The 27,509-nt window shown below is 50.1% G+C and overlaps 3 protein-coding genes across 7 annotated transcripts in view; 2 read left to right on the top strand and 1 right to left on the bottom strand.

Moving 5' to 3' along the window:
• Window positions 1-11: 11 nt before the first annotated feature.
• On the top strand, window positions 12-11,168 carry PLAGL2 (PLAG1 like zinc finger 2). Of its 5 annotated transcripts, XM_053671117.1 has the most exons (4): window positions 12-122; window positions 5,589-5,962; window positions 8,836-8,931; window positions 9,412-11,168. In XM_053671117.1, the coding sequence occupies exons 2-4, from the start codon at window positions 5,703-5,705 to the stop codon at window positions 10,640-10,642; spliced, it is 1,587 nt and encodes a 528-aa protein (XP_053527092.1). In that variant the 5' UTR covers window positions 12-122; window positions 5,589-5,702; the 3' UTR covers window positions 10,643-11,168. The 5 variants fall into 5 exon arrangements, with proteins under 5 accessions (XP_053527092.1, XP_036999098.2, XP_036999100.2 ...); XM_037143203.2 differs by lacking the exon at window positions 8,836-8,931 and having other exon boundaries at window positions 13-122; XM_053671118.1 differs by lacking the exons at window positions 12-122; window positions 5,589-5,962 and adding an exon at window positions 5,969-7,389.
• The window catches only part of TM9SF4 (transmembrane 9 superfamily member 4), a 69,203-nt gene continuing 52,649 nt past the window's right edge, over window positions 10,956-27,509 (bottom strand). Inside the window, exon 18 of the mRNA XM_053671114.1 lies at window positions 10,956-11,523. Within this exon, the coding sequence (XP_053527089.1) occupies window positions 11,383-11,523 (141 nt within the window). The 3' untranslated portion in view covers window positions 10,956-11,382. The remainder of the gene's footprint in view (window positions 11,524-27,509) is intronic.
• Window positions 16,382-20,042, top strand: LOC119047736 (putative testis-specific Y-encoded-like protein 3). The gene has a single exon (XM_037143208.2). The coding sequence runs from the start codon at window positions 16,608-16,610 to the stop codon at window positions 17,865-17,867; it is 1,260 nt and encodes a 419-aa protein (XP_036999103.2). The 5' UTR covers window positions 16,382-16,607; the 3' UTR covers window positions 17,868-20,042.

Genomic DNA, 27,509 nt, shown 5'->3' with positions numbered 1-27,509 from the left:
CCCGCGGCACCGCCCCCTCCACGGCCCGAGCCCTCGCTCGCGCGGCTCCCACAATGCACCGTACAATGGCCCGACCGCCGCCACTACCGGGGCCTGAACGGGCCTGGCGGAGCCCGAGCGCGGTGAGTGCCGGCGAGGGCCCCAGGGGACGGCGGGGAGCGGGGCGGGAGGCCGTCTCTCTGCGCCCGTGCGCCCGGGACACTGAGCGGCGGAGCCCCTCTTCTCCGGCCCTGCAGCGCGGTCGTCCACACCCCCGACCGAGGCCCCCTCTGCGTCAGCCCGGGCCCAGATAGGCCCCAGGGTGACGAACCCTCCCTGGAGCCAATACGTGGGGCCTGGGGGACGCTACGAAGCTCCACTGCCCACCCCTCTTCTCCGAGACCTGGAGACGCAGCCCTAAGGGTCCCTTACTCTCCGACCCCGAGGGTCCCTGGAGACCCAGATAAGCTGCACCTGCTCCCTCCCCTCAGACACGCCTACCCAGACCCACAGAGCCCCCTTCCCAGCTCCAAACAGCCCGCTCTTTACCCTTTTTCATATTCCGGAGCCTCACAATCCTTTTTTGAGGCTTCCCTCAAATACCTGGCTCTGGGAAACCCAGATGTTCTCTCCTCAGTGGCTGTGCTCCCTAACCTTAGATATCGTCCATCCGAATACCCTTTTCCAGACTCTTAAAATTCAGGGAATACACTTGTGGCTCTCCGGAACCTTTCAGTCCCTGTGATCCCTCCCAATCTTTTTTTTTTTTTTTTTTTTGAGGGGGGTCCCTTAGAGATCCGTTAGCTTGATCATGAGTCCTTGCCCTTTCTTCCTAACCCTGAGATCTCCAGACTATCCCTGAATTCGTTCCTTCCCCGGCAGCCGTCCACTCCCATCTCTCCCAGCCCCAGGGGAGTGTAACCTTTCCCACCACACAGTCGGGTGGTCTAGAAGTTGCTGGAGGAACCAGGCTGTTCCCTGCAAATCCAGTCCCGCACTCCGGCCCCAGCTTGGCGAGGGGGAAAGGAGTTGCTGGGGCTTTCACCTGCCTGGGTGGCCTGTCTCCTGGTTTGGGTGTTTTTCCATCTGTCAGTTTAGGAGTGTGATGGAGGCTGGCCTTGGGATTCTGATCTGCCCCCCACTCCCAACTATGGGAGGCCACCAGATTGGGGCAGAGGTGGGGGGGTGGGTTGGGGTGGGTATCTATCAGGTTTCCTCTTCATGGAAATAGGGCTCTAGTGAGGTGCAGCCGTTTTCTCGAGGTCTCCTCTGGAGTGGGAGGCAGTGGAAAGGAGAGGAAATAGCGAATCAAAGGGACTCCAGAGAGGGCCCATCTAAACTGACAGAACTAGGAGCCCAAGAGTAAATCCAGCCCCTGTTAATCCAGTTTGATTTCTCTTGGAATGATGCAAGTTACTGAGACTGCAGCCTCTCTGTAACTTAATTCTCCTACCACTCTGGAGTGGTGTGAGAGGGGGGTGCGCGGGCGGGGGTGGAGGGGGCAACTATTCTCATTCTTCTCACTGTTTTCCATCCAGTCAGTGTATCTTTGGATTTGTTTCTGGTACGCAGGTCAGGACCTGGCTTTTTTCTCTAAATCTATTTATAATTTCCCAGTTACTATTTTGGGTTCTGCTTAAGGGAAGATTCTATCCGCCCCAAGGAACGGGTTCCAGGGTGCAGGGTGTGTTTCCTCTTGGGCAGGTGTTGAATTAAGTTCTTCAGATCCCCAAGTAGCTCTTAGGCAGAGGGGATAAAAAGCTATTTTAGGGTAGTCACTGAAGTGGAGCTGTTAATCCTCTGTGGGTCTCCCTAGTTAAGAACACTTAGAGATTAACCCTTTCCTTGCTGCAGGAGGGCTAGTTCTCAACAGCGTTTTGAGAGGGTTTGGAGAGTGTGGCAGCAGAAGGTGGGAACATGCAACTCAATACAAAGGCAAATAGCTGCCTTTTGTTGGGTATTTACAGCAAGCCGAGCCCTATGCTGAGCTCTTTGCATACCTGACTAACATAATCCTTTCAACAAGCCAGTGAGGTAAGTATTTTTAGCTTTACAGATGAGGAAACAGGCTAATAATGGAGAAAGATCGCAGTTTCTATAGAGATGATGTAACACCATAAAAACTAGTTGCATCAGAAGGCAGCAGGAATTATGGCTCACAGCAGAGGACAGCCAGACTACGGAGCAGTATGTCTCCTTTCATCTGCCAAAGATGGCTGTCCAGAGTTTTTAGCAAGCATTGTATTTGGGGTGTGAGACATAGTAATAGAAGAGATTCCTAAAGTGAGAGAACTCTGGCCCAGGATGTAGTATGGTAGGAAGGCAAAGACAGGTTAGAGAGGATGTGTGAGGGTTAATTGTGAGGGGAAAAGGGGAAGGTTGCCTTCTGGGGAGATGTTGGGAAGGGAAGGAAGCTGAGGCCTGAAAAGTAACTTTAAAGGGTGGGGGTTGGTGGGGAGAGAAGTACTTCTCAGGCCCCATGTGGAAAAGTGGCAGACACAATTTAGATGTCAGAGATGGCACTGCATGTATTCACACATTTCCTGTATCAGATGCTTTCAAGATTATTATTTCACTTAATCCTTCATGGGACTATTATAGGTAAGGCTAATAAGTCTGTTTTATTTTATTTGAACTTCTATAAGTTTATTTGAGCCAAACTGAGGACAGTGTTGGGAAGCAAGATCTCAAATGTTCCCAGTAAGCCTCTCGTAGCAACTGATGAAACTGGGGCTCAGGGAAACAAAATAACCTGCCCGTGGTTTCACAGCCAGTAAGTGGCAGCTCTTTTGAAAACAAGTCCAAGGTTCTTTCCCCGCTGTCTCCCTCTTTAGATCAGGTGCCAGAAGGAATCTTAGGATGAAAATACACTGAGTTACTGGGAAAATACACCAGTAACTGGGAGGGATTGATTGTGTTTGTTTTATGGGAACAGGTTCTGTCAGCTTCTCTGGAGTTAAGGTTAGGCAGTAAGACCAGAAGAGCAGCTTTAAAAGAGAAGCAGAATTCTTTGACAGTTTCGCTGAGGAAGAAGTCTGAAGGCATAGGCCTGCTAATGTGAGAGAAGCCTAGCAATCATTCTGGAGGAGAGGAGTTTGCAGACACAGGACAGAAGGAGAGATACTAGATTCCCAAAAGTTTTCCTAAGGTAACAATAGCTGCTTTGGTTGTCCAGTAGCCTTTCAGTGTGACTGTAGGTAAGGACTTCCGCTGTGCCTTTTTAGCTGTGCCTTTTTACAAAGCGTGGAGGGAATAGGATCTGGGTGTTGGCTGCTTTCCTTTTAAAGCCATAGCCCCATTAAATGCAGATCAAGGCAAGCACATGGCTGCTGCCTTCCTCCTTTGGTTCTGAGTACAGCCTCGTGAGCTCTTCTTAGCCACCACCAGCCTGTTTCCTAGAAGCCCATTACTCACTCTTTCAGTAGCTGCAAACTGAACTGCTGTGTCTTGTTTGTGCTTGTTCAGGAGAACAGATGAGGTGGACGTGTGGGAGGCGGGGGATGTACTGTTCTCTTTCTGAGTTTGTGCGGAATTTCCAGGGCTAGGCTCCCCTCTCATATTAGCCAGGGATGGAGCTTGCTTCCCTCTGGCTGCCTGCCATTCCCAGCTTTCCAGAAGCTGAGGTGCATGATTTCAGAGTATCAAGGGGGAGCAGAATTTGACTTTGAAGGTAGGGGAAATCCCCTTCAAACTTGTGCTTGCTATCTACCCAATTCCAAGGTTCGTGGTAATCTCTGGTATTATAAACAGGTAATTCCACCTTTGTGAAGGAGGATACTTAATGAAAGGCAGACGTCAAAGGCCTTTGAGGTTTATAGTGAAGCAGGTAAATATGCCTGGACTGGAAGGCTCAAGTGGGACTAGTTCTACGCCTCATCAGCACGTGACTTAGGTAAAATGTAGCCACCTTTGTGCAGATCTTTCTAGGCAAATCTCCACTCGTGATGGGGAAATGTTTATCATATTACATTGCAGTGTTTCTTCAACAAGTGGAATGGTTCCTGGACAGGGCGTAGCTCATGTTAATGATGAGCAAAGCTCTCTAGGGTATGAACCCGCTGATCCTATCATCTCGTTCACGGCCAGTCTGTTGGATGAATGGTCACTGTAAGCAGCAGGTGCTAATGAGCTGAGCAAGCGTTCTGTAGCCCATAGCTAGTCAGTGTGGTTAGAGCCCTGCCCAGATTCTCGTGGACAGTTCCCAGATACCCTTTGCTCTCTTCACATGGTAAACTCTCATGACCACACTTTGGCACGACCTCTTCAAAAGGAGTCAGTTTGGTAACTCCCATCCTCTTCCACTGAGTTGATGTCAGGAAAGAAGTGTCACTGTGCTCCGGCCACCTTCTTCTCTCCCCTTCTACTCAACACAAGAGAGGATCAGGTGTCAGCATAATAGCTCCACACTTGGGAAGTGCTATAAACCCAGAAAAACTTCCTTTTTTAATTTAATTTAATTTAATTTTATTTTATTTATTTTTAGAGAGAGGGGAAGGGAGGGAGAGAGGGAGAGAAACATCAATGCGTGGTTGCCTCTCATGTGCTCCCTACTGGGGACTTGGCCCGCAACCCAGGCATGTGCTCCGACTGGGAGTCCGACTAATAACCCTTTGGTTTGCAGGACAGCACTCAACCCACTGAGCCACACCAGCCAGGGCTAAACCAGAACTTCTTGAGCATAAGTTAAGCCTATGAGAATCAACTTACATCAATGACTAATATACTCATCTAAAAGAAAGTCGAGGGTTCGTTTCTAGATGCTAGGTGTATGGAGATGAAAGAGATACGATCTGAGCCCTCAAAGAAGCAGAGTTCAGTGGAAGAAACTAAGTTCTAATGCAAGTGTGTTGTTACCTGCTTCTCATGGAGAAATGCACGTGCGCTGTGAATGGCTATAGGAGGGGCCACTCATCAGCTTAGGGTATTGGACAGGCTTTGCTAAAGAAGCAGAGTCTGGACCTGAGACCAAGAGACTCAGATGGTGGAGGGCAGGGTGGGACCAGAACTGGTTCAGGGGAAATGCTTAGTGTGCTGTTGCCTCCTCAGACAGAACCTCTTGATGTTGTGCTGCTAAGAAACACATCTGGCACAGGGGCTGACTTTTCAGGGTGTAAATTCGCTAAATAAAAGCTTCTTCTTTTCCTCTTCTGCCTTTTGGGCATTTTATTGCTCCTTAGCACCTCCATGAGGAGTAGAATTGTGGAAAATAGTGGGTGAGGGGGAGTTAGGGTAAAGAGAAGGAAGAGGAGATAGAACCGCTATCTCTAAGTTTAATAGAAAGGATCTAAAACAGAAGTTAGAAAAGAAAGTTTGGAGTTGAGGGCTTTTATTTCCTCAGATTATCTTGTTTCCTGTTAGCCTAGGTGGTACTAGTAATCATGGTTACCACTAAGCACTTATTAGATGCCCAGCCTTCTACCGAATCCTCCATATTCATGATCTCATTTGATCCTCAAAGCATTCTTATGATTCAGTTTATTTTGTACGTGAGGAAACATCTCAGAGAAGTCATTGGAAGGGCTGGGATTGAAACGGGGCTCTGTTTGTTGCCTCCAGTCTCTGTTGCCATTGGACCAGACTCCCTAACACCAGGTGTTCTGACGTTTCAGGTGAAGAGATTGTTTTCTGACGGCTGCGTTGGAGGCTGTGACAGAGCAGAGAGCCTGTGTGGAGCCGATGGGGAGGCTTTCTGAGTAACATGGCCCTTCGCCATTAGCCTTGCCATGACCACATTTTTCACCAGCGTCCCCCCCTGGATTCAAGATGCAAAGCAGGAGGAGGAAGTGGGCTGGAAACTAGTTCCCAGACCTCGGGGCCGGGAGGCGGAGAGTCAAGTGAAGTGCCAATGTGAAATCTCGGGGACACCCTTCTCAAATGGGGAGAAGCTGAGGCCTCACAGCCTCCCTCACCCAGAACAGAGACCATATAGCTGCCCTCAGCTGCACTGTGGCAAGGCTTTTGCCTCCAAGTATAAGCTGTATAGGTAGGTGGCACTCCCGTACCTCTTCCTGTCCTGAGGTTCCAGGAGGACCAAGCCAGAGACTCCACTGAGTGTGGCAGAAGAGTAGAGGTTAATTCGTCCCACAGTATGTCCCGAATGCCAACCATTTGGGGTCACACAGTAAAACATAATGGGGGTGGGTTTTTGTTTGTAATCCTCACCTGAGGAGGACATTTTTTCCATTGCTTTTATAGAGGGAGGAAGGGGGAGAAAGAGAGAAACATGGATGTGAGAGACATTGATCAAATTGCCCTCTGGTACGTGCCCCAGCTGGGGACTGAACCCACAACCTGAGTACGAGCTCTGGGAGTCGAACCCATGACGTTTTGGTCTACAGGACAGCATTCTAACTAACTGGAGCCACACTGGCCAGGGCAATGGTGGTGATTTTTATTCAAACACTAAAATGTGATGGGTATCACATCAGATAGCCATGAACAAACTAGATTGAACATTTGTTCTCTATACTACTTCCCCCACTCCTGTAAGGTAATGGTGAAAATCTTGGTTAGAAATTAGGAATCAATCTTAGAACTTCAGAAAGAAAGGGAGACACTGGGGTCCTATCTATAAATTTTAAAGTGGAGGCTCAGAGTAGGGAGGTAACCTACCCAAGGTCACATAGCTTCTTAGGTCCTGTAGTGCCTCTTCTACTGAACCAGCCTGTCACGTAGATGATTACTTCTGTGTCTGTAGAGTCCCTGGTATCCTCTGGCTCAGCGGCCTTCATGAAACTTGCCAGACCAAGAACCCTTGCCGAAGTGAAATGGAACGCGAAAGCCCTGGCGTAGAGCAGACATGGCAGAGCAGCTCTGAAGGGGGGGCCCTGCTTCAAGGCGGTTTTTATTTTATCCTTGCTTTTCTATCAGGAGTGCGCACCGCCCTTTACAACGGAGGTAGCCTGCCCGGTGCCCTCTTGCATCCATCAGGCTGGGACTCGTTGAGCTCCTGCTACATGCTGTGCACCTGTAGCTGGGAGTGCTGGCCCTCCTTGAGTCCGCTGTCTTAATAGTGTAGACAGACAGCAAGCAAGTAATGTGAACAAGATGACCAACCACAGAAAGCCTCAGTTCCTTGTTTGGAAAATAGTTTCTGGGAAGGAACTAAACCAGGTGGCAGGGTGTGTGACCAGGACTGCCCTTGGGACAGTTCTGTGGTCCTCAGGAATGCTTTGAATCTGCGTGCTTCTGTGTCTTCGCTGGACTCCACTTGTGGCTGTCCTCTTAGACCACCTTTTTTTTTTTTGAGAATTTTTGTGTGTTTATTTGAGTCCAACTGATGATAAATGCTGGAGAGCATGCTCTTAGACGACCTTAGTGACAATCTGGGTGTCCGTGAGAGGCTGCAAGAAAGGTCCTAGTCCAGGAGGCAGGACCCCGACTGCACCCACAGTCATTGTGTGACCTTAGGTGAGTTACCAAACATCTTTGGGCTTTCGTTTCTTCACCTGCAAAACGAGGGGAGTGGACTGTGGATCACTCAGTACTTCCCTGTCACACATTACCCGGCCAGTTATGCCTCAGGAGGTCAGTGGTAACCTCATGGGTGTGAACACCAGAGTAGCATGAGAGGAATGGCATGTTTGATGTCTTCAGACAGAAGGGATCACTGGGTGCTACACTAGAGACAGTGGTGGCATACCTAAGTGAACCCGGTTCTCAAGGTCGGTGTTTAAATTTAGCTTCTGCCACTTACTGACTGCTGTGTGGGACTGCTCTGTGCTTCAGCCTCTGATGGAGGACAAGGCTTGAGTGCAGGGCCTAGCAAATGGTGGGCCCCAAAGTCTTACAGAATCAATTCTGAATGTATTATGGAGCTCTGGGTTGTAATCCTAGACTCTGAGCTGCTTTCCAGTCAGACGGGAGCAGGTAAACCAAGGGACGCTGAGGTGCCACACCATGAAAATGTTTTGGGGTTGTTTTTTTTAAGATTTTGTTTATTTATTTTAAGAGAGAGGAAGGGTGGGAGAAGGAGAGGGTGTGCGTGGTTGCCTATCATACTCCTCCCACTGGGGACCTGGCCCACAACCCAGCCGTCTGCCCTGACTGGGAGTCAAAATGGTGACCTTTTGGTTTGTGGGCCTGCACTCAATCCACTGCACCACACCAGCCAGAGCAAATGAAGACGTTTCTTAAATGTTGCTAGTTTACATGGCAAACAGTTTAAATGGTAAAAATGAGCATGCAGTGAAAAAGGAATTGTTCTCACACTTGAAGTCACTGTTCTCCCCAAAGGCAGCCGGGTGGAGGGTGGGGAGGTGAGTTTCTAGTATGTCCTCGCTGAGACATTCAAACATGTATTCCCTTTTTATTCTTACAAGGGAGTGTGTTGCATACACTATACTGAACTTCCTTTTCTGACTCAGCCCCAGATCAGGAAGTTTAGATATATTTCACTTTCCCTTTATTTTGTCACTTAAATATTTAAAAATACAATCTATTGAAAAGGAAATACATTCACATAATTTAAAATGTAAAAGGTACCAAAAGATATACAATGAAAATGCTCCCATCACACCCATAAGCTGCATATTTCTTCTCCCTAAAGGCAAGCAGTGTTGTCAGTTTCTTTTATATCCTTCTAGAAATATTTTAAGCACATTCAAGCAAATTTACATTTATTTCCCTCTCTTCATATGCATAGTACCAGTCTACACGCGCTCTTCTATCTCATTGCTGGTTTTACACTTACTATATTTTAGGAGCTTGTTCCTTGTAGATACATAGAAAGCTGCCTTATTTTTTTTTAAAGACTGATTTATTTTTAGAGAGAAGGGAAGGGAGGGAGAAAGATGGAGAAAAACATTGATGTGAGAGAGAAACATCGACTGGTTGCCTCTCATACACCCCCACCAGGGACCAAACTTGCAACCCAGGCATGTGCCCTGACCAGGAATCGAACTGGCAGCCTTTCGCTTTGCGGGATGACACCCAACCAACTGAGCCACACTGGTGAGGGCTGCCTCTTTTTTTTTTTTTTTTAAGTGGAATCATAAAATAAGACCCTTAAGAAAACTTGAGTTATTTTGTGAGTTTATCATAATTTGTTTAACCAGTCTCCTATTGGTGAACATTGAGATTGTTCCCGATGTTTAGCTCTGGCACACAATGCTGCAGAAAATAGCAGTACATACAGGGTGGGGCACAGGTAGGTTTACAGGTGTGACTACACGCAACAGTTTACCCTGTATTCTTATGTATTATTGTATTGTTCTCCATGCAGACAGCTGTGAACCATCTTTTGCTCCACCCTATATGTGATTCTGTGGGTGGGCCAGGATATCGAGAATATAGTTGGCATGCTATTCCATCCATCCCACTGCATGGCCCTACCATAGTTTTCATACCCAGTTCCCTGTTAATGGTTACCTCAGTTGTCTGGTCAGCCCTTGCAATCTCATCTTTCTCCTCTATTTTCCATCTCTACCCCAGGCACATGGCCACCCATTCATCCCAGAAACCACACCAGTGCATGTACTGTGATAAGATGTTTCACCGCAAGGACCATCTCCGGAACCACCTGCAGACCCATGACCCCAACAAAGAGGCTCTCCATTGTTCCGAGTGCGGTAAGAATTACAATACAAAGCTGGGCTACCGGCGTCATCTGGCCATGCATGCTGCCAGCAGTGGTGACCTCAGCTGTAAAGTGTGCCTGCAGACCTTTGAGAGTACCCAGGCACTGTTAGAGCACCTGAAGGCCCATTCACGCCGGGTAGCAGGGGGTGCCAAGGAGAAGAAGCACCCCTGTGACCACTGTGACCGGCGGTTCTATACTCGTAAGGATGTGCGGCGGCACCTGGTAGTGCACACAGGCCGGAAGGACTTCCTGTGCCAGTACTGTGCCCAGCGGTTTGGCCGCAAGGACCACCTGACACGGCATGTCAAGAAGAGCCACTCACAGGAGCTGCTCAAGATTAAGACAGAGCCAGTGGACATGTTAGGCCTTCTCAGCTGCAACTCCACAGTCAGCGTGAAGGAAGAGCTGAGCCCCGTACTCTGCATGGCCTCTCGGGACATGATGGGGGCCAAGGCCTTCCCTAGCATGTTACCCATGGGCATGTATGGCACCCACATCCCTGCCATGCCCAGCGCGGGCATGCCACACTCCTTGGTGCACAACACGCTGCCCATGGGTATGAGCTACCCTCTGGAATCCTCACCTATCTCTTCTCCAGCTCAGCTTCCTCCAAAATACCAACTTGGATCTACCTCATACTTGCCTGACAAATTGCCCAAAGTGGAGGTGGATAGTTTTCTGGCGGAGCTTCCTGGAAGCCTGTCTCTCTCATCCGCTGAACCCCAGCCCGCCTCACCTCAGCCGGCGGCAGCTGCGGCCCTCCTAGATGAAGCACTGCTCACCAAGAGCCCCGCCAACCTCTCTGAGGCCCTCTGCACTGCTAATGTGGACTTCTCCCACTTACTGGGCTTTCTTCCACTCAACCTGCCCTCGTGTAACCCACCCGGGGCCGCAGGGGGCCTGGTCATGGGCTACTCCCAGGCGGAAGCACAGCCCCTGCTCACCACATTGCAAGCTCAGCCTCAGGATTCCCCGGGAGCTGGGGGACCGCTGAACTTTGGGCCCCTGCACTCCTTGCCTCCTGTCTTCACCTCTGGCCTGAGCACCACCACCCTGCCTCGTTTCCACCAGGCATTCCAGTAGCCCCCAAGGAGGCCCTCAGCTCAGTCCCGGACTCTGTCAGGGAGCTTCAGTACCCATCCCGTCTGCATCCCCTGTAAACGCAGCTGAGCTTTCAGAGCTGGTTCAAACAGAAAAGATTCCAGTATCTGTATGGAGCACTTGGTTTGGGGGCTCAGGCTCCAGCATCAGTTCCAGGAGGAGCCTTGAGCCCCAGCCCCATGAAAAGATCCCGTACTATAGGACTTCAGGTATTTTTACTTTTATTTTTTTTAAATCTGAATCGGGAGCCACACTTAGTCCTCTCTTTCTCCAAAGTGTCAGAACCCGCTCCTCTCAGGAGACTGGGGAGACCTGTTGGAGACAGAGAGTTTCACTTTGGATGACCTCGAGAAAAGTAGCTGAAGAAGCCCGCCTTCTGGTCCCAACCTGCAGACTCCACAGCAGTCAGTCAGGCCCTGCTGCAGAGGGTCACTTGGCTCCATCACCTGCTTCCAACGGACGGGCAGGAGAGAGGGCCTCTGCTCTTCCTCACCACCCCCACCCCTCCTTCACCAGCACCTACATTTTCAGTCAGTGTTGTCCAGCAACGGTACTGTTTACACAATCGCTTCAGACACACCATTTCACCTCTCTTGCCGAGCTGTTAGCCTTAGAATGATTGCAGTGAACATTGTTTACACACCATGAATTCATTCCCACCAGTCCATTCCAGTTGGCACCAGCTGGAACCTTTTGGTACCTGGTGTTAACCGGAGCCCTGTTTACAAGGCGGAGTCGGGTCTCGCTGACTTCTCTTCACTTGAGGTCACATTTTTCCCCTGTGGGGAAATAAACTGACTTTGGACTGCTTCAGTCTCTGCCATCTTCCATGACTGTGTCGTTCCTGCCTTCCTCAGCAGTGTCTGCAGAAGACAGGCAAGAAGATTGGAGCAGTTTCTCACAGGTCTGCAATTCTGTTTTTCTCCAAGTATGTATCATGACCCCCTCGTCCTACTTTTGAACTGGGGAGGGGAAGAAACGAAAGGCATGCCCACTTCCGTCTCCTCCCCTTCCCTAATTCCCACCCTGAACATCATGAGCTGTTATCATTAGTCTTAGGAGGGACTGGGGTTCTAGGCTGGTGTGAATAGCAAAGGAGAGGGTGTGAACCCCTCCTTTGTGTCTCCTACCTGTCCATTTCCCAGGAAGTTGTGGAATTGTAGGAAGAAGAGTTTCAGAAAGTTAGGACTGAGCAGAGAGATCCTTGAGTCCTAGTCTGTGGGTGTGTCATTGCCTCCCACACGAAACTTCTCTTACCCACAACGTCCTTCTCTCCTCCACTTTGCAGTTCCCTTGGACTCAGGGCCACTCACTGTACATAGGCTTTTCTGCTCTCTATCAAAGAACTTCCACTTTCCAGTTGTGGCCTCCCTCAGTTTTGCCCCCAATACTCAGCAAGGTTTCTTGCAACAAATGATTAGTTCTGACTTGTGGGGCTCTGCCAGAGACAGCGCAGCCCCTGCCCAGCTGAACCCCATCCTTGCTTCATTTCAGTTCTGTGTGGGCACTCTTCCCATTCATGGAAGGGAGGTAGCTCAGGGACCACCAGTGTGGGACCCTTCTGAGACACCTCCACTCTGATTCAGAAACACACTTCTACCTCTTTACTGTTAACTCCTACAGTGCAGTCAGCAGACTCTGGGCACTTCTTTCAGTGGGTGCCTCGTGCTGGCTTCTCCACTAGGATTTCAGGACAAACTACTGAGGAACTGCCTCAGCCTCCTCCCAGCCCCCCCCCCCCCGCCCCATCCTTCCGTCTAGGAGTAACTTCGGTCTGTTGTCGGAAACTGAGCAGGTGCAAGACCCAGGCTTCTGCTTCAGACCAGGCCAGTGCTCTTTGAGGTGAAAGCCTTAAATTGTAGCTCCCTAGCCCTTGGTTGGGAGCGATGTGGAGTGAATAAGCACGTTTTTGATTTAGGCAGGGTAGCTTGGGGTACCTTTAAAAAACAAAACCAGATATAAAAATGTCTGGCAAGGTAGAACCAGACTAGGTGATTTGCTTCTAAAAATTAGTTTTCAGTGAGTCCCAGGGACTGATTAAGGTTTATTTTTTTAAAAGCGTCCACCTTGGTACGCAGCCACCTCCTGCATGCTGTGCATGTTACTGGGACTCGTATTATAGGAAATGGTATGTGAGGATCCAAGCAGGACTCGGTGCTGCCATTCTCCTTGTCTGGGCTTCATCACTAGACCCAGCAAGCCTCCCCCTCCCTGTCACCATCCCTGCATCCTTTGTTTACAGAGGCAAATAGGCCTCTGGCCACAGAATACAGCTGATACAGGAGACCCCTCCTGTCTGCCTTCTTTCCTCTCCCTCCCTTGAATCCTCTATCCCAGTTAGTGATGCTGGGAAACGCATAGGACAGGCAAAGCAGCTATTTAAAACTTGTAACTGGAGCCTGGCCCCTCCTCTCCCCTTCTTCCTTCCACCCTGCCCCATTGCTCTTCCTCCAGGGCCCTTACCACCCCCAAGGAGTTTCCCTATCACTGTGAACTTCCCTGAAGCAGAGGAGCGTCAGCCTTCACCTTTTTTTTTTTCCGCATCATAGCCACCCAGCTGTTTCTTAAACCTCCTTTTCCATAATTAAAAAAAAAGAGAGAGAGAGACAGAGAGAGAAGCCTTATTGGCCTGGTTGTTCGAAGGATAATAGCTTTATCCCACACTCAGTAGCAAACCCACTGCAGTACCCTTACGGAGGCTGTGAGAGCCTGAGTCTTGGCATCTGCCCAAGACAGGAGCCATGGCATGTGGCAGAGACCAAATAAGGAACAGGAAAAAGGGGTGTCATGTCCCCTTCCCCACCATCTCTTCTAACTAACTTCGGTTAGCAAGGAGCTGCCCTGAATGGGGGCAGGCACCTCCCGCCCCGCAAGGTAGCTGGTCACAGTTGAGCGCAGTCCTGAGGCCAGGGACGGTGCCCAGTTCTGTCAGCACAAAGGACCTGTGCACATCTCGGAGGTGAGAGGTTGGAAAAGAAGTACCAATGAGTTTTCTCCCCCAACCTTTTACAACTGGTATTTTGTTCATGGAAATCCGGAAAGCAGGTGTGATTACTTTTTTGCTCGTACATATTGTTCTACATTGAAATTCTCCCACTGCCCTAAACTTTCCTCTAGTAGTCCTTTAAATCTTCTCTCCCTTCTGTTTGGTAGCTGTTTTTTTTTTTCCACTCCCCCTTCCACCTCCCTTATCTAGGAGCTATTTGTAAGCACGAAATTTTTTTAACAGTTTATATTGTACAGGATCAATATTTTGCTTTTTAACAAGGATATTTATGTAATAAACTTTGCCTTAGGCAGGTGTTGGCCAGAAAAATCCAGATTCCTCTGGGACCCCACCCTGGCCTCTCCTGGAGCTCTGAACCTGCTGTGGAAGGAATTGGCTGTGACCTTCACCCCTGGAGAATAGGGTCTGTGGGTAGGGAAAGGGTGTTCTAGTCCTGACAGGAGAAAGGTTTGCCGTGATAACCTGGTGCCTCTGTGGAGGGCTTTGGAGGAAGTATGGAGGAAGAATTCCAGTCTGATTTCTCCGGGTGCAAGCTGACTTCCTTAGCTGATTCTCCCCACACGCACCTCTCCTCCTCAGAATAGTTGGTACTAGAGCTCCTGAAACTCCTAGTGGAGTTTCCCTCCCTCCCTCCCTCCTAGTGGGAAAGGCCGTGGAGCCACTCTTTCAAAACGCCAGATTATTTAAAGAGAAAAATACAAGACAGAAAACCTTCTAGCACTTTGTAAACACAGTGAATAACCTCTTGGAGTATTTTTGGCTTTATATAAAACAAGGTTTTTAATTGTAAAGTATAAGTGCCATTAGAAAATGCACAGGGCATATCTTTGTTAAAGTAGATTTTTCAATGTTTTACAGAATTACATTTTCAAAAAAAGTTTTTATAATGAAGTTGTTTATTAAAAACTTCTGAATGATGTGTTTGGGAGTTGTGAGCCTCTCTGATTGGGGAAGGGTTGGAGAGAGCTTTGGGAAGAACTGGAGTCTACAAACATCTTCAGCGTCGAAGGGGATGGTTAGTGTAGGGACAGACGGTAACAACCTACACATCAGCGCCTGGGAACTTTGCACTTTGAAATAAAAGAGCGTAACAGGATGCCTTTGAGGTAAGTGGCATCATACTATCACTTAATCTTGGCTGCAGGGATCAGAAAAATCAAATCGGCTTAATGAAGTTTCGTGTAACTGAAAATGCCAGATGTTGGTTTAGTCTCTACGTTGATCCGGCATTTAAATAGTTGACATTAACATTCTGAGTTCTCCCTGCCGCGTCTCATGTAGTTGCGACTTTGTCCTCAGGGCCAACAAAGTGGCTTTTCCCTTTGTGTAGTAGAATGCTGCTATACTCCAGAGTTGTCCTCACAGTGCTGACCAAGGAGAAAAGGGACCTTTATAGGCTCTTGGGAGAGAGCAGCCCTTTTATTCATAGAAGCCCCAGTAAGTATCTCCTGCCTCATTAGTCTTAATGGGGTTCTGTGTTATTCCCAAACCAGTCACTATATGCCAGTGATGACAGGGCTGAGATGGGAAAACTGGCTTCTTGAAGGAAACTTGGGGTACCATTGGAAAGAGGAACAGATGCTGACTGTCCAAGAAAAATGTCACCCACTGCCCACCAAGCACAGATAGTGACAGCCAGGCCCTGACCTTGCCCAGACTTGTGCCTATCCATTAGTTTCAGACGAACTGCTGAGAGGCTGACATGGCTTGGACAGTCTCTCATAGAGGTAGTTCTCACCATCCTGGGCCCATTCCCTTGTGCTGAGATCCTCCCACTCAGGGCTCAGACTGAGCTTGATTTCCAGTGGTCTGGAGCCAGTGTCCAGTACAACTCTGGAGTCCAGCCCAGGAACCCATGGGGCATTAACAAGTGTTAACAGGTGTTTTGTGTTTAAAAAAAAAAAAAAAGCAGTGGGCTGGCCCTTCATCTCTTTGGCCTTCCATTTACTCAAGTAATGTTCACTGTCCATTCTAATGGGTCAGATCCCCAGGGAGGGCCCCAGGGGAATCCGCCTTGGCCTCCAGAGGGTGCATGCCCCTGGATGGGTCTGGGGGCTCAGAGCTGTCTTTTCCATTGAGCCAGAGGGAGCTGAAGGCTTTCTGGAGGAGGTGGCAAGGATTTCCTGGCAGAACGGGCATAGGGGTATTGACCCCCACAGGCCACAAGTTTAGAAGCTAAGACCACAGGGATGAAGATGCATTTGTAGAACCCCGGCTGCAAGGGCTGGTCCCTCCGGTCTCTCACCTATCCAAGCACAGACCGACTGTGCACCTCAGATTTGAGTTGACATTTGTGAAATGTCTGGTGCAGAGCCAGGGGGAAGCTGCTGGGCCTAGGGCAAAGTGTCTACCTTTCAGCCTGCCAGCCCAGAAGGACCCAGCTGGTTTGGGGGAAACCAGGTGATGCGCTTTGCTCCCTGGTTGGCAGTATTTGAAACCTTCCCTTGCCTCCAGATCTTTACTCTGGCCTTGTTTCTCCTTTTTTCACGTATTTTGAGCACCTCCGTGTGCCTGTTAATTACCATCAACTGCCCTCCCAGTTGGCTTCTGGTGAGTCTTTGCAGGGAATACCTCTCCAGCCCCTATACATATGCCTGCTTTACCTAGAGCAAAGCTGCAGCTGTCCTGCGGCTGCCCCAAAGCCGCAGAGGACTGTGGGCACCGGGAGACTCCCACCGGCCCACCGGGGATGCGGGAACAGTAATGACCTGGCATGGGAGTTGTGATGGTTCTGTCTGTGACCGAGGTTGGGTCTGATCATCCCCGGTGCCTGCTCTGAGTTGCTCCTTGCTTGGTACACCCCTGCACTTAACTGCCAGCGCCCTATTAATCTGGAGCCAGTTCTGCCGGACTCCCCGCCGGGAAGCTCCCAGCCCCTCCGCCAGACCTCCGGGCCCCTCGCCTCCCGCAGCCGGGCGACCCTAGTGAATCACATCCGGAATGAGGGGGCACGAGGGGCGGAGCGCACCCCGGAGGAGACTGCCTCCCCGTCTCGCACTCACGGCGCCACCACCGCCAGTCGCAGAGCCGCCCCTCTCACGGAACTCTTCGTGTCTCCCGTGCACCCCAGTCCCTTCAGGTCAGAGGCTTCCGCAGGTGATGGCGGACGAGGGTGAGGGCGTCCTGGAAACCACCGCGCGCCTGCCAGCGGGCCTCGCGCGGGAGGGGGGCTCGCGCCTGGCCCCGGCGGCTGGGGCCCGAGAAGCCAGGGGATACGGGCACCCCGACCCCTCAGATGGCCCGAGGACCGCCCCGCCTGTCCTCGGGCTCCCGGGAGCGTCCTCTGTGGCGACTCATCCTACCCTGGAAAACGGCCTTGTTGGGGGCGAGGCCCCCAAAACCTGTGGCGCAGTGGGGTCGGGGGCCCAGGCTGAAGCCCGCGAGAAGGCCAAGGAAATGACGATTGAGGAGGGCGCCATCTTCTCGGAGGAGGCGGAGGGGGAGGTGCAAAAGCAGCAGGTGGGCGAGGAGATGGAGGTGGCTGAGAAGCTGGTCGAGGAGGAGAAGCTGGAGGTGGGAGTGGAGGCGCAGGAGGGCCCTGGGCCGCTACACCTTGATGGCCCAGTTGTGGACCCACTGGAGGCCATCCAGTGGGAGCTGGAGGCTGTGAGTGCCCAGGCAGACAGGGCCTACCTGCAGCTGGAGCGGAGGTTTGGGCGCATGCACCGCTTGCACTTAGCCCGTAGGAGCTTCATCATTCAGAATATTCCTGGCTTCTGGGTCACCGCCTTCCTGAACCACCCGCAGCTGTCAGCCCTGATCAGCCCCCGAGATGAAGACATGCTCTGCTACCTGATGAATTTGGAGGTGAGGGAGCTCAGGCATGCCAGGACCGGCTGCAAGTTCAAGTTCCGCTTTTGGAGCAATCCCTACTTCCGGAACAAGGTGATCGTGAAGGAGTATGAATGCAGATCCTCAGGCCGGGTGGTGTCTATCGCAACTCGCATCCGATGGCACCGGGGCCAGGAGCCCCCTGCTCTGGTACACAGGAACCGAGAGACTGTCCGCAGCTTCTTCAGCTGGTTCTCACAGCACAGCCTCCCAGAGGCTGACATGGTTGCCCAGATTATTAAAGAGGACCTGTGGCCCAACCCCCTGCAGTACTACCTGCTGGGGGATAGGCCCCACAGGGCCAGGAGAGGCCTAGCACGGTGGCCCACAGAGCCTCCTTCAAGGCCCTATGGGTTCCAGTCTGGCTAAGCCCTGCCCTGGAACCTGGCCCCTACCTACATGAGACTCCCTTCTACTTCCTGTGGACCTCTGCTTAGGCCAGCAGTGGCACTCTGTCGTCTGCCTTCTCCTACATGCACTCCGGCCCCTCTGGACATTCAGCGGACACAGCTCCAAGTTGAGGCCTTCATGATGACGTTCTTCTGTTTCCATATGGCCTTCATGCGTCACAGGAGTCACAGGCCACAGTGTCTATCCCAGTACCCAGGGCTGCAAATATGTACTGCTGTCATCTTCGGGCCCACCTTTGATCATGGCCTCCCCACCCATTTCTGAGATGGCGCCCACGAGTCATTGCTGGAAGGACCAGTGCCTCTGCAAGGTCACAACATGCTGCGCTTCATATTTATGCTGGCTCTGCACATGGGCTGTGGCCAGCTGCGTCTCATCACCCACGACAAAGTGGGTGCACTGTGCTGGCTGTCAACTGCACTTGGACATTCTAGGGCCTCAGAGCTTCAGGATGACAGGCCAGGCTACTGGACTGTGGGACATCCGGTAAAATGGGCACACAGACAGCAGAGGGCTGTTGTGCATGGGTGAGGTCAAGGACGTGAGGCAGTGGGCAACACATTCTTTGTGATCACACTGACGTCACCCATGTGGGTCCTGCTTCACAGTCTGCTATCTGCACAGGCCTGTGCTCTACCTTACCGATGTCTGGCTGTCACCCTTCTCATGAGTTTGGCTGAGGTTGCCACCAGCCCTTTTGCCTGCTCCCAGGTCTATAAGGACCTCAAGAACTGCCAGTGGAGCCAGGTTGGCCACCTGTAAATGCACAAGACCCCTCAAACTCCCAGGAACTCTGCTGTGCTGGCATTTCTGGGCATGGGCTCAAGGCATGGGCAATGACTGCGTCCCTTCCTGAGCCCTGGTCACTGGACTCCTACAGAGTCCATCTCCCCGTTTCTCCGTGTTCTTTAGGCTGCCAGGTTGGGGCTGCTGGGGAAGGGGTGTTTCTGGTCTGGGGGCTTCCACCTTCCCGAACTCACATCTCTTCATTTCCTTTAAAGTGACAGCCCAGAGATAAACAACTGAAGAAGCAAGGTTTTTTATAAACAGTTGAGGAGACAGGCTTTTTTGTTTAATTTGCCTCTCTTTATCCCCTCTGCTCCCATGCCCTTCCCCTTTCAGCAAGGTCTAGAATCTTCAAAGGGGAACAGTACAGGGCTGCTCAACAGGGAGACCAGGAGGTAGGGCCCCCCAGGGGTAAGGGTTCTTAACCGTTTTGTTTCTGCTGCGCTCTTTTGGACTGACTTTGGCCCGACTCTCTCCTACCAGGTCCAGTGCCCCTCCCAGGATCCTATAGGTACAGGGGCTTAGTTGTGCCGCTCTCTGCAACCCAGTTCCCTTTCCTAGGCTTTTGTTGCTGTTTCCATCTTATTTTAGGGGTGACAATACCTAGTCCCCTTCCCATGAAAGGCCTTGTCTTCTCCGCACTTGGGGAGGCCTTGAAACAAACTAGTGGGGGATACGCTCTTGGCCAGGGAGAAGCCAGAGCCAGCTGGCAAGGCGGGGATACCTGAGTGCTGGTGGAGCAGAAGGAAGGGAGCCCTGACTCTTCCTACCTTTACTCATTGACCAGTACGTGTATTAAGAACTATGAACAGAACACTGCATCTTTACAGATTCTCTCCATCCAGGTAAAAGCTTGTGTTTGTGGAAAGTTAATTCTGTTTTCCATTTCACTGCTTATAAGCAAGAACCTGTGTATCCCCTTCTCCATTTCTGCCAGGGAAATTGAGTTGACAAGGCCTGCTTGTTGCTTTGAGTTGAGAACATTTACAAGAATGTCACTAATTTTTTGATACCATTTGGGCACTTACGTGGCTATTCATGATTGTTACCAAATTGTTGTGGCCTGATAACATAACCCTGTACTTAGAAATAGTTTTGAATATGGTGGTTTATACTGTTACTGTGTTGTGAGGGTGACCTCCCAAAGGAAACCTGTAACTCGGGTAGTCTTGACGATTCTGTGCTCCGGTTGCCATGTTGGAACCAACATCACTGTATTGATATCTCTGCTTCTAAACAAATATTCGTGATGTGGCTTTGTCCGATCAGAATAGGATTCATGGCACTTTTATCCTCTGTATGCATGATGAAAAAAATAAAACCCTTTCAGTCTGGGGGAAAAACCAACTCAGATCATGTTACTCCCTCTCCAAAGCCCTCCAATGGCAGAAGAAAAAAATTAATTCCTTATTGTGGCTGACAAAGCTCAGCACTTTCTGGTCCTTGCCGACACCGCCCATCAAGGGCCTCTCCACCCCCAACACTTGCCTCTCTGCTCCTTAAAAGACACCAAGCCTGTTCCAGCCTCAGTGTTTTGCCTTGCGTTTCTCTCCGGAACTTTCTGCAGATACTCTTCTCCGACTACCTCCATTCTTCCAAGCCCCAAACACTGCAGAGGCCTCCCCACCCAGGCTGTCTGAAGTCATCCTCTCCCCATTTCCGTCTCTTCTCCCCTTCCCTAGCAGTCTGTCGCTTTTCCCCATGTGCACCTCAGAATCACTGAGCGTGAATGACTGTTCATCAGAGCATGTGCTGGGCTCTGACAACATGGTTCCCTCCCACGGGGTTCAGCTGGGCAGAGAAGGGTGGAGGTGATAAAGGGTGACCTTAAAATTTGTCATCTAGCAGGAACACAACTGTGAGTGAAAGGGGGACACTCATAATTACACCGGGACAGGAGGACTAACTGGCATATAATGGTTGCCCCAAAGAGACAGAACCCAACTTAGTCTATCTGGGCACGTAGCTCATCCCAGCTGTGCATGATGTGTGTGATCAGAGGGTGGGAAGTTCTGTGAAGCTGGACGCTGAGGCTGGGCTTTGAAGAATGGGCAGTAAGTAGTTTAGAAAGAAAGTGGGGCTGGAGAAGGGAGTTCCTGACAGCCAGCAGCCTGACTGAAGGCCCTGAGACAGACGGTGCCTGCTGTGTTCAGGGCACAGCGTGTGCCCTGGGTGTGGCTGTTTGGGAGAGGCAAGGCTGGGTGGGTAGTTTAAGTCCATTTTCTGGAAACAGAAACTGAATGCAAACTAAGGCTAATGGTGGGGAGGATAAGCTGTGGCTCAGAGGTGGGAGAGTGGGCAGGGCAGGTGGAGTCCGGGGGGGGGGGCGGGGGGTGATACCAGCTCTGTAGTGTCTTCAGTTTGAATCCTGCCGAGCTTCCGCGAGGCCCTCCTTGATTGCTCTAACCCACCATCATCTCTGCCACCTCCCAAGTACAGACTAGAATTTTGGACACCAGTACATGGGTGGGCTGTACCCTCTGCATTTCTCTTGTGCTAAACAGCTGTTTTGATGATCCTAGGGGAATCAGGTTGAACCTCAGCATCCTGGTGGTCCTGGAAGCTGCTGCCCCATGTGGTTTGCCTGCCCTGTAACTACCTGGTGGTTGGCAGGTGCACTTTGGCTCCTGCAGCCCACCCAAATACAGGCCAAGCTGCAGCCTACCTATTCTTAGGCCCAGGACAATGGTGCTCACCGAAACAGGAGCTTACCTGATCTTTCTGCGGCATGACCAGGGGCATGCTTCCTTCACACTGACTGACCTTGGCAAGGGTACAGCCCAGCCATGCGTCTGGAATATGAGTGACTCATTTGTTTATCTGCATATCTTAGTGCCCCCTCTGTACGAAGCACTGGGGATGCAGGATGACCCTATTCAGGTGTCTGCCCCCAGCGAGCTCAAGAGTTCCACCAGGCTGAAAACAGTGACAGTAACTGCTGATGTTCAGTGAGTGCCCCCTCTGGGCCAGGGGCTTACAAGGATACAGCAGCCAGAGAGGCTCTCTAAATGTCTGGCCATGGCCCTCTTCGGCTCCCAACCCTCCAACCCGTCTGATGGCGAGTGAGAGGAAACCAACATCAGAGAGGAGTGCTCCGCATGGTCTGCAAGACCCTGGCCCTTGTCACCTGACCTCGTCACCTCCTCTCCGATACCCCTCCTTCTACTGACACCTGTGTTATGCTGGTCTTCGAATCTGTGCCAAGACCTTGCTTGCTCTTCCCTCCACTTGGAACCTTCTCTATGTATTTGCATGGCCAGCTTCTCGATTCAGTAAGTTCTAAGCTCATCTGTTGCAATTTCATCTCTTCAGGGAAGCCTTCCCTGACCACCCTTTCTAAAAAACACCCTGTCACGCGCCTTAAGCCCTTCCCCTGATCTGGATTTTGTTCTAGCACTTACACCATCTGACACAATATTGTATATTTAGTTATCCGCCTGTTTCTGTGCACGCTCACTGCAGAACACCCCTCCCCCAGAACAGCACCCGGCACAGTGCAGGGCTCAGCAGCTGTGGAATCAACGCATGCTTTACGTCCTCAACGTTCAGGAGGGTCTTCCAGGTGGGCAAGGAGAAGACTGTCTCTAATGACAGGAACTGCGTGGCCCAAGGCAGCTCTTTTCCAGGCAGCCTCTGGGGTTGCAGCAATGTCGTTGGGCCCACTCCCAGTCCCTCCTACTGAGAGATGGCCATTGGGCTTACGTGCTCACAGAATGGAGGAAGGCCAGGGTGGAGGAGGGCCTCCCTGCTCTGGTGTGGAGAGCAAACTCATCGAGTCTTGAGGTCAGGGTTTTTCTCACCTCTGCTCTAAGAGGTCTGTCCTGTTGGCCCAGGGAGGACTTTTGGACAAGTTCTTGTCAATAAGAAAAATAGACAGCAATCCATTGTTACCTGTGACTGTGCTGATTACAGCTTGGGGAACTTTGATATTTTCCTCCATGGACATGATTTCAGCACAAAAATTAAAGGAATTCCCTGGTATCTGCTTGCCCTTGCTCAGCAGCAGGACTAAACACTGATTTGGGCTGGTGGCCTCTGAGGCCCTCGGCATCAGAGCTGACTCGGGATCTCAGGGGCGCGGGGCTGTGGTGGAGCGGGCACCGGCGGAGAGGCCGGCAGGCCCGTGTGCTGCTGGCTCCCCGCGGTGGGGCCTTGGCCATGACTTCTGACAGCTCTCAGCCTGCCTCTCCCCTAAAGGAGAACTTGGAATTCCCTAGCAGGGGGCAAATGTCCCTTTAAGATGTCTTCTGCTCCACACAGCCGCCCAGCCCTCCAGCTGGCTGGCTCAGTGGCAATACTTTTGATTTTCCGACAAGCAATTTCTTTTTCTTTCTTTTTTGTCTTTCTCCTTTTTTTATGTGAACATCCAGGCGAGATGGGCTTTGGGGCGGTTTGATTCAGCAGCTCAATGATGTCTTTGAGAACTTGGGTCTCCTCCAATCTGCATCCTTCCTGTTCTCCACCCTCAGGTGGTGCCAAGATGGTGGCAGTAGCCCCAAGAGTCACTGTAGGATATGGCAACTCCAGAGAAGCCCCGTTGGGTCTTCCCACGACACCCCTAAAATGGAGGAAACCCTTCCTAGAAGCCACTCAGACTTGCATCTAATTGGCTAGAATGGGGCAACACGTCCACTCGGGGAGCACGGGACCATGACTTGCTTAGACCAAGCCTCAGGGGTGAAATGGATGTCTGCCCACAAGGTCTAGTGGGGTTACTGACACCATCATCTCTGGGAGCTCACAGGCACGATTCGACCCTTCTATGGGACCCCCCAAGATGGCACTTTCATGCTGCGATGGTCCTCAGGGTCAGAGGGTACTGACTTTGGGGCTAGCGTAGGTCCAATGGCAAGGTTCTGGTCTTGGAGATTTCCTTAAATCCAGACACGTCGCTGGCAAGCTAAGGTTCCCAGGCGTCAGGCCCCTTAGACTCCCCTTCGGTGGGTGAGGAGGGAATAACTGATTGAGCACCTACTGTGCAAGCGACCCTTTCACTTAAAGGAACTCACACAGTCCTTCACAGAGGCCTTGTGATCGTACAGGTGAAAGAGCTGGCAGCAGAGACTGCTGCTTTCAGCCGAGATGGAATTACGGGGATCATATTCATCCACCTGAAGCAAACAGAAAAGCAACCAGACAAGCAACCAGACCAAACACATGAAACAGTGTTTTTGAAGGCTCTGGACATTGACCAGTAAAGGACAGCGATCCCAGAGAGACAGGAAACAAGCAAGGGGAGCGCTGTGATCGCCCCGGCTTCCTGCCCTGGGGGAGTTTTCAGGCTGCAGCAGAAGGAGGGAGGATGGCAGTGAGCCCAGGGTGCTGAGCTGCAGACAGTGACGAGAGTCTGGGCAGACCAAGGGGGTGAACTCCTAGGACAGAACGCTAGGGAACGAGAGCTGCACAGGGGGAAACCCCTGGAGATCTGTAGAGGGTCCCCTGGAGTGTTCATCAGAACACTGATCGGCACAAGCCTGTGGGGAAACTCTCTGCGGGTAGGCAAAGAACCATCAGGAAGGATTCAAGAGACTAGAATAGTGTCTCTTCCCACCAGCCGTGGCACTGGGGACAGCATTGTGGGGTACTGAGAATACTTAGAAAGATCTTGCTTCTGTAGTGGCTAATAATAAGCCCTAGAATGAGCACTGCTCTGGAATTGCCTAAGAAAATCTTATGAGCAAGATCCAACAACATTAAACTGTTTCCGGTAACTTAACTGTCCCAGAAAAAAGCTCAAGAAGATTTCCAAGATTATAAACACATTCAGCATCTAACAAGGTAAAACTCGTGTCTGGCATCCAATCAAAGGCTGTCAGGCTTATAAAGTCATAATAAGCAACATAGTCCACAATGAGGAAAACGAGCAGTCAAAACCAGAGGTAGAAGTGAGCAGATAACATTCAAGATTATAATTGTATTCCACAGCTTTAAAAAGCCTCACATGTACAGTCGAATGATTTCTGACAAAGGTGCCAGAACCCATGGGGAAAGGACAGACTTTTCAACAAACCATGCTGGGAAAACCACATTACTAAGTAGAAAAGAATAAACTCAACTTTGGCTGGATAGCTGTGTTGGTTAGAGAGTTGTCCCAATTCTCCAAGGTTACAGGTTTGATCCCCGGTCAGGGCACAGACAAGAGTTAACCAATGAATACAATGATAAGTGGAACAACAAATCGATGTTTCCCTCTCTCTCCCCCTCCTTTCTTTTCTCTCTAAAATCAATGAATAAAAAAGAAAAAAAATAAAGTTGAACCCTTACCTTATATACAAAAATTAAATTAGACCAAAGACTTAAATGCAATACCTAAAACTATAAAAATCTTGGAAGAAAACATGGAAAGAGCGTCATGACATTGGCTTGGCAATGACTTATCAGATATAACACCAAAGCAGAGGCGACAAAATAAATGGAAATGGGAGTCATCAAAATTTCACCAAAGGACACTATGGACAGAATGGACAGGCAACCCACAGAATGGGATAAAATACTGCAAATCTTGTATCTGATAAGGAGTTAACATCCAGGATATATAAAGAACTTGTATAACTCAGTAACAAAAACAAAACAAAAACCCCCTCAATTTAAAAAAGGGCAAAGGACTGGAACAGACATTACTCCAAAGACGTACGAATGGCCAATACGCATATAGCAAGATGCTCAGCAGCACTAATCACTAACACAAATCCAAAACACAAGATACCGCTTTCCATTCACTAGAAAATGGGTATTATTAAAAAAAAAACAAAACAGAAAGTAACAAGTATTTTTTTAAAGATTTTATTTATTTTTAGAGTGGGGGAAGGGAAGGAGAGAGGGAAAGAAACATCAATGTGTGGTTGCTTCTCATGCAACCCCAACTGGGGACCTGGCCTGCAACCCAGATATGCCCCCTGACTGGGAATCGAACTGACAGCCCTTTGGTTCATAGGCCCGTACTCAATCCACTGATCTACGCCAGCCAGGGCTATTTATTTACTTTTTAGAGAGCAAGGAAGGGGGTGAAAAAGAGAGGAAGAGTAACATGTGAGAGATAAATCGATGGGTTGCCTCCAACTGGGAACCTGGCCCACAACCCAGGAATGTGCTCTAACTGGGAATTGAACCAGCGGCCTTTTGATTGTCAGGCTGGCACTCAAGCCACTGAGCCACAGCAGCCAGGGCAAAAATAACAAGTATCGACAAGGATGCAGAGAAACTGCAGCTTTCGTGCATTGCTGATAGGAATGCAAAATGGTACAGCCACTCAATAAAACAGTATAGAGTTTCCTCAAAAAATTAAACATAGAATTTCCTCATGACCCAGCAATTTCACACCAAGGCATGCGCCCAAAATAACTGATAGCAGAGACTTGAACAGAGATTTCTACACCAATGTTCACAGCAGCAGCACCCACAACAGCCGCACAGCCACTGGTGGAGGCACAAACAAAATGTGGTATTCACATACGATGGCATAGTAAGCCTTAAAGAGGAGTAAAATTCCGACAGGTTACAATGTGGATAAACCTTGAAGACATTATGCTAACGAAAATAAGCCAGACACAAAGGACAAGTGCTGTACGATTCCCCTGGAGCCGTCAAAGTCATGGAGACAGCAAGTAGAGTAGTGGCTGCCAGAGGCCGAGGGAAGGGGAAGAGTTACACTGAGCACAGAGTTTCAGTTTAGGAGAATGGAAAGTTCTGGAGGTGGCTCATTGTGATGGTCGTACCACATTGTGAGTATACACAATGCCAGTAAGTTGTACACTTTAAAATGGCAAATTTTATGTGTATTTTGCTCAATAAAAAGTTCAGTAGAGATGGGGAGGATATGAGAAAAAAGACCTGTGGGGCTCAGTGGGTTGAGTGCCAGCCTGTGAGCTGGAAGGTCACCTGTTCACTTCCCAGTCGGGGCACATGCCTGGATGCGGGCCAGGTGGGGGCCTGTGAGAGACAACTGATGGAGGTTTCTTTCCCTCTTTCTCCCTCCCTTCTCCTCTCTAAAAAATAAATAAAAGGAGAAGGGAAGGAGAGAGGGAGAGAAACATCAATGTGTGGTTGCCTCTTGTGTGTCCCCTGCTGGGAACTGGCCCGCAACCCAGGCATGTGCCCTGACTAACTGAACCTTGATCCTCTGGTTTATAGGCTTGTGCTCAATCCACTGAGCTACACCAGCCAGGGCTAAATAAAATCTTAAAGGAAAAAAAAAAGACCTAAATGAAATTTCTAGAGATGAAAAAGACAATGTCTGAGATGAAGACCACACTGCACGTGATTAACGGCAGAGGACATATGGCAGAAGACTAGTGTATTTAAAGGCATAGCAATACAAATTATTCAAAATGAAATACAGAAAAAGTAATTTTTTAAAAAAGAAAATGAGTAAAGAGCCCCAGTGGATGGGACATCAGTGGTGGAAAAACTTCAAGCAGCCTAACATACAAGTAATCAGAATGGCTGAAAGGAGAGAGATGGGAGAACAAAAAATATTTGAAGAGATAATGGCCTAAAACTTTCCAAATTCACTGCACACAGTAAACACACAGTTCCAAGAAGCTCAATGTCCTTTAAACACAAGAAATGGGAAGAAAACTATGGCAAGGCATCCATAATCCACAGCTCAAAACCAGCGGCACGGAGCAAGCAGTCAGAGAGAAGACTTGCTCCAGACGGAGCGGGTGAAGAGGGGACATCACCGCTGCTGCTGGAAGCAGTTCCAGGGATGAGATGATAGACTGACATCTTTAAGTACCAGGGGAGAAAAAACTTGTCAACCTAGAATTCTATACCCGGCCCCCCACCACAAGCTTTCACTAATGAAGGTAAAAT

This window comes from Artibeus jamaicensis, unplaced genomic scaffold (genome assembly GCF_021234435.1).
Source record: "Artibeus jamaicensis isolate MK-2021 breed Jamaican fruit bat unplaced genomic scaffold, CSHL_Jam_final contig_685, whole genome shotgun sequence".
NCBI classification, from domain to species: domain Eukaryota; kingdom Metazoa; phylum Chordata; class Mammalia; order Chiroptera; family Phyllostomidae; genus Artibeus; species Artibeus jamaicensis.
Note: the sequence above shows the minus strand (reverse complement) of the source record. Positions and strands in the feature narration are given on the sequence as shown.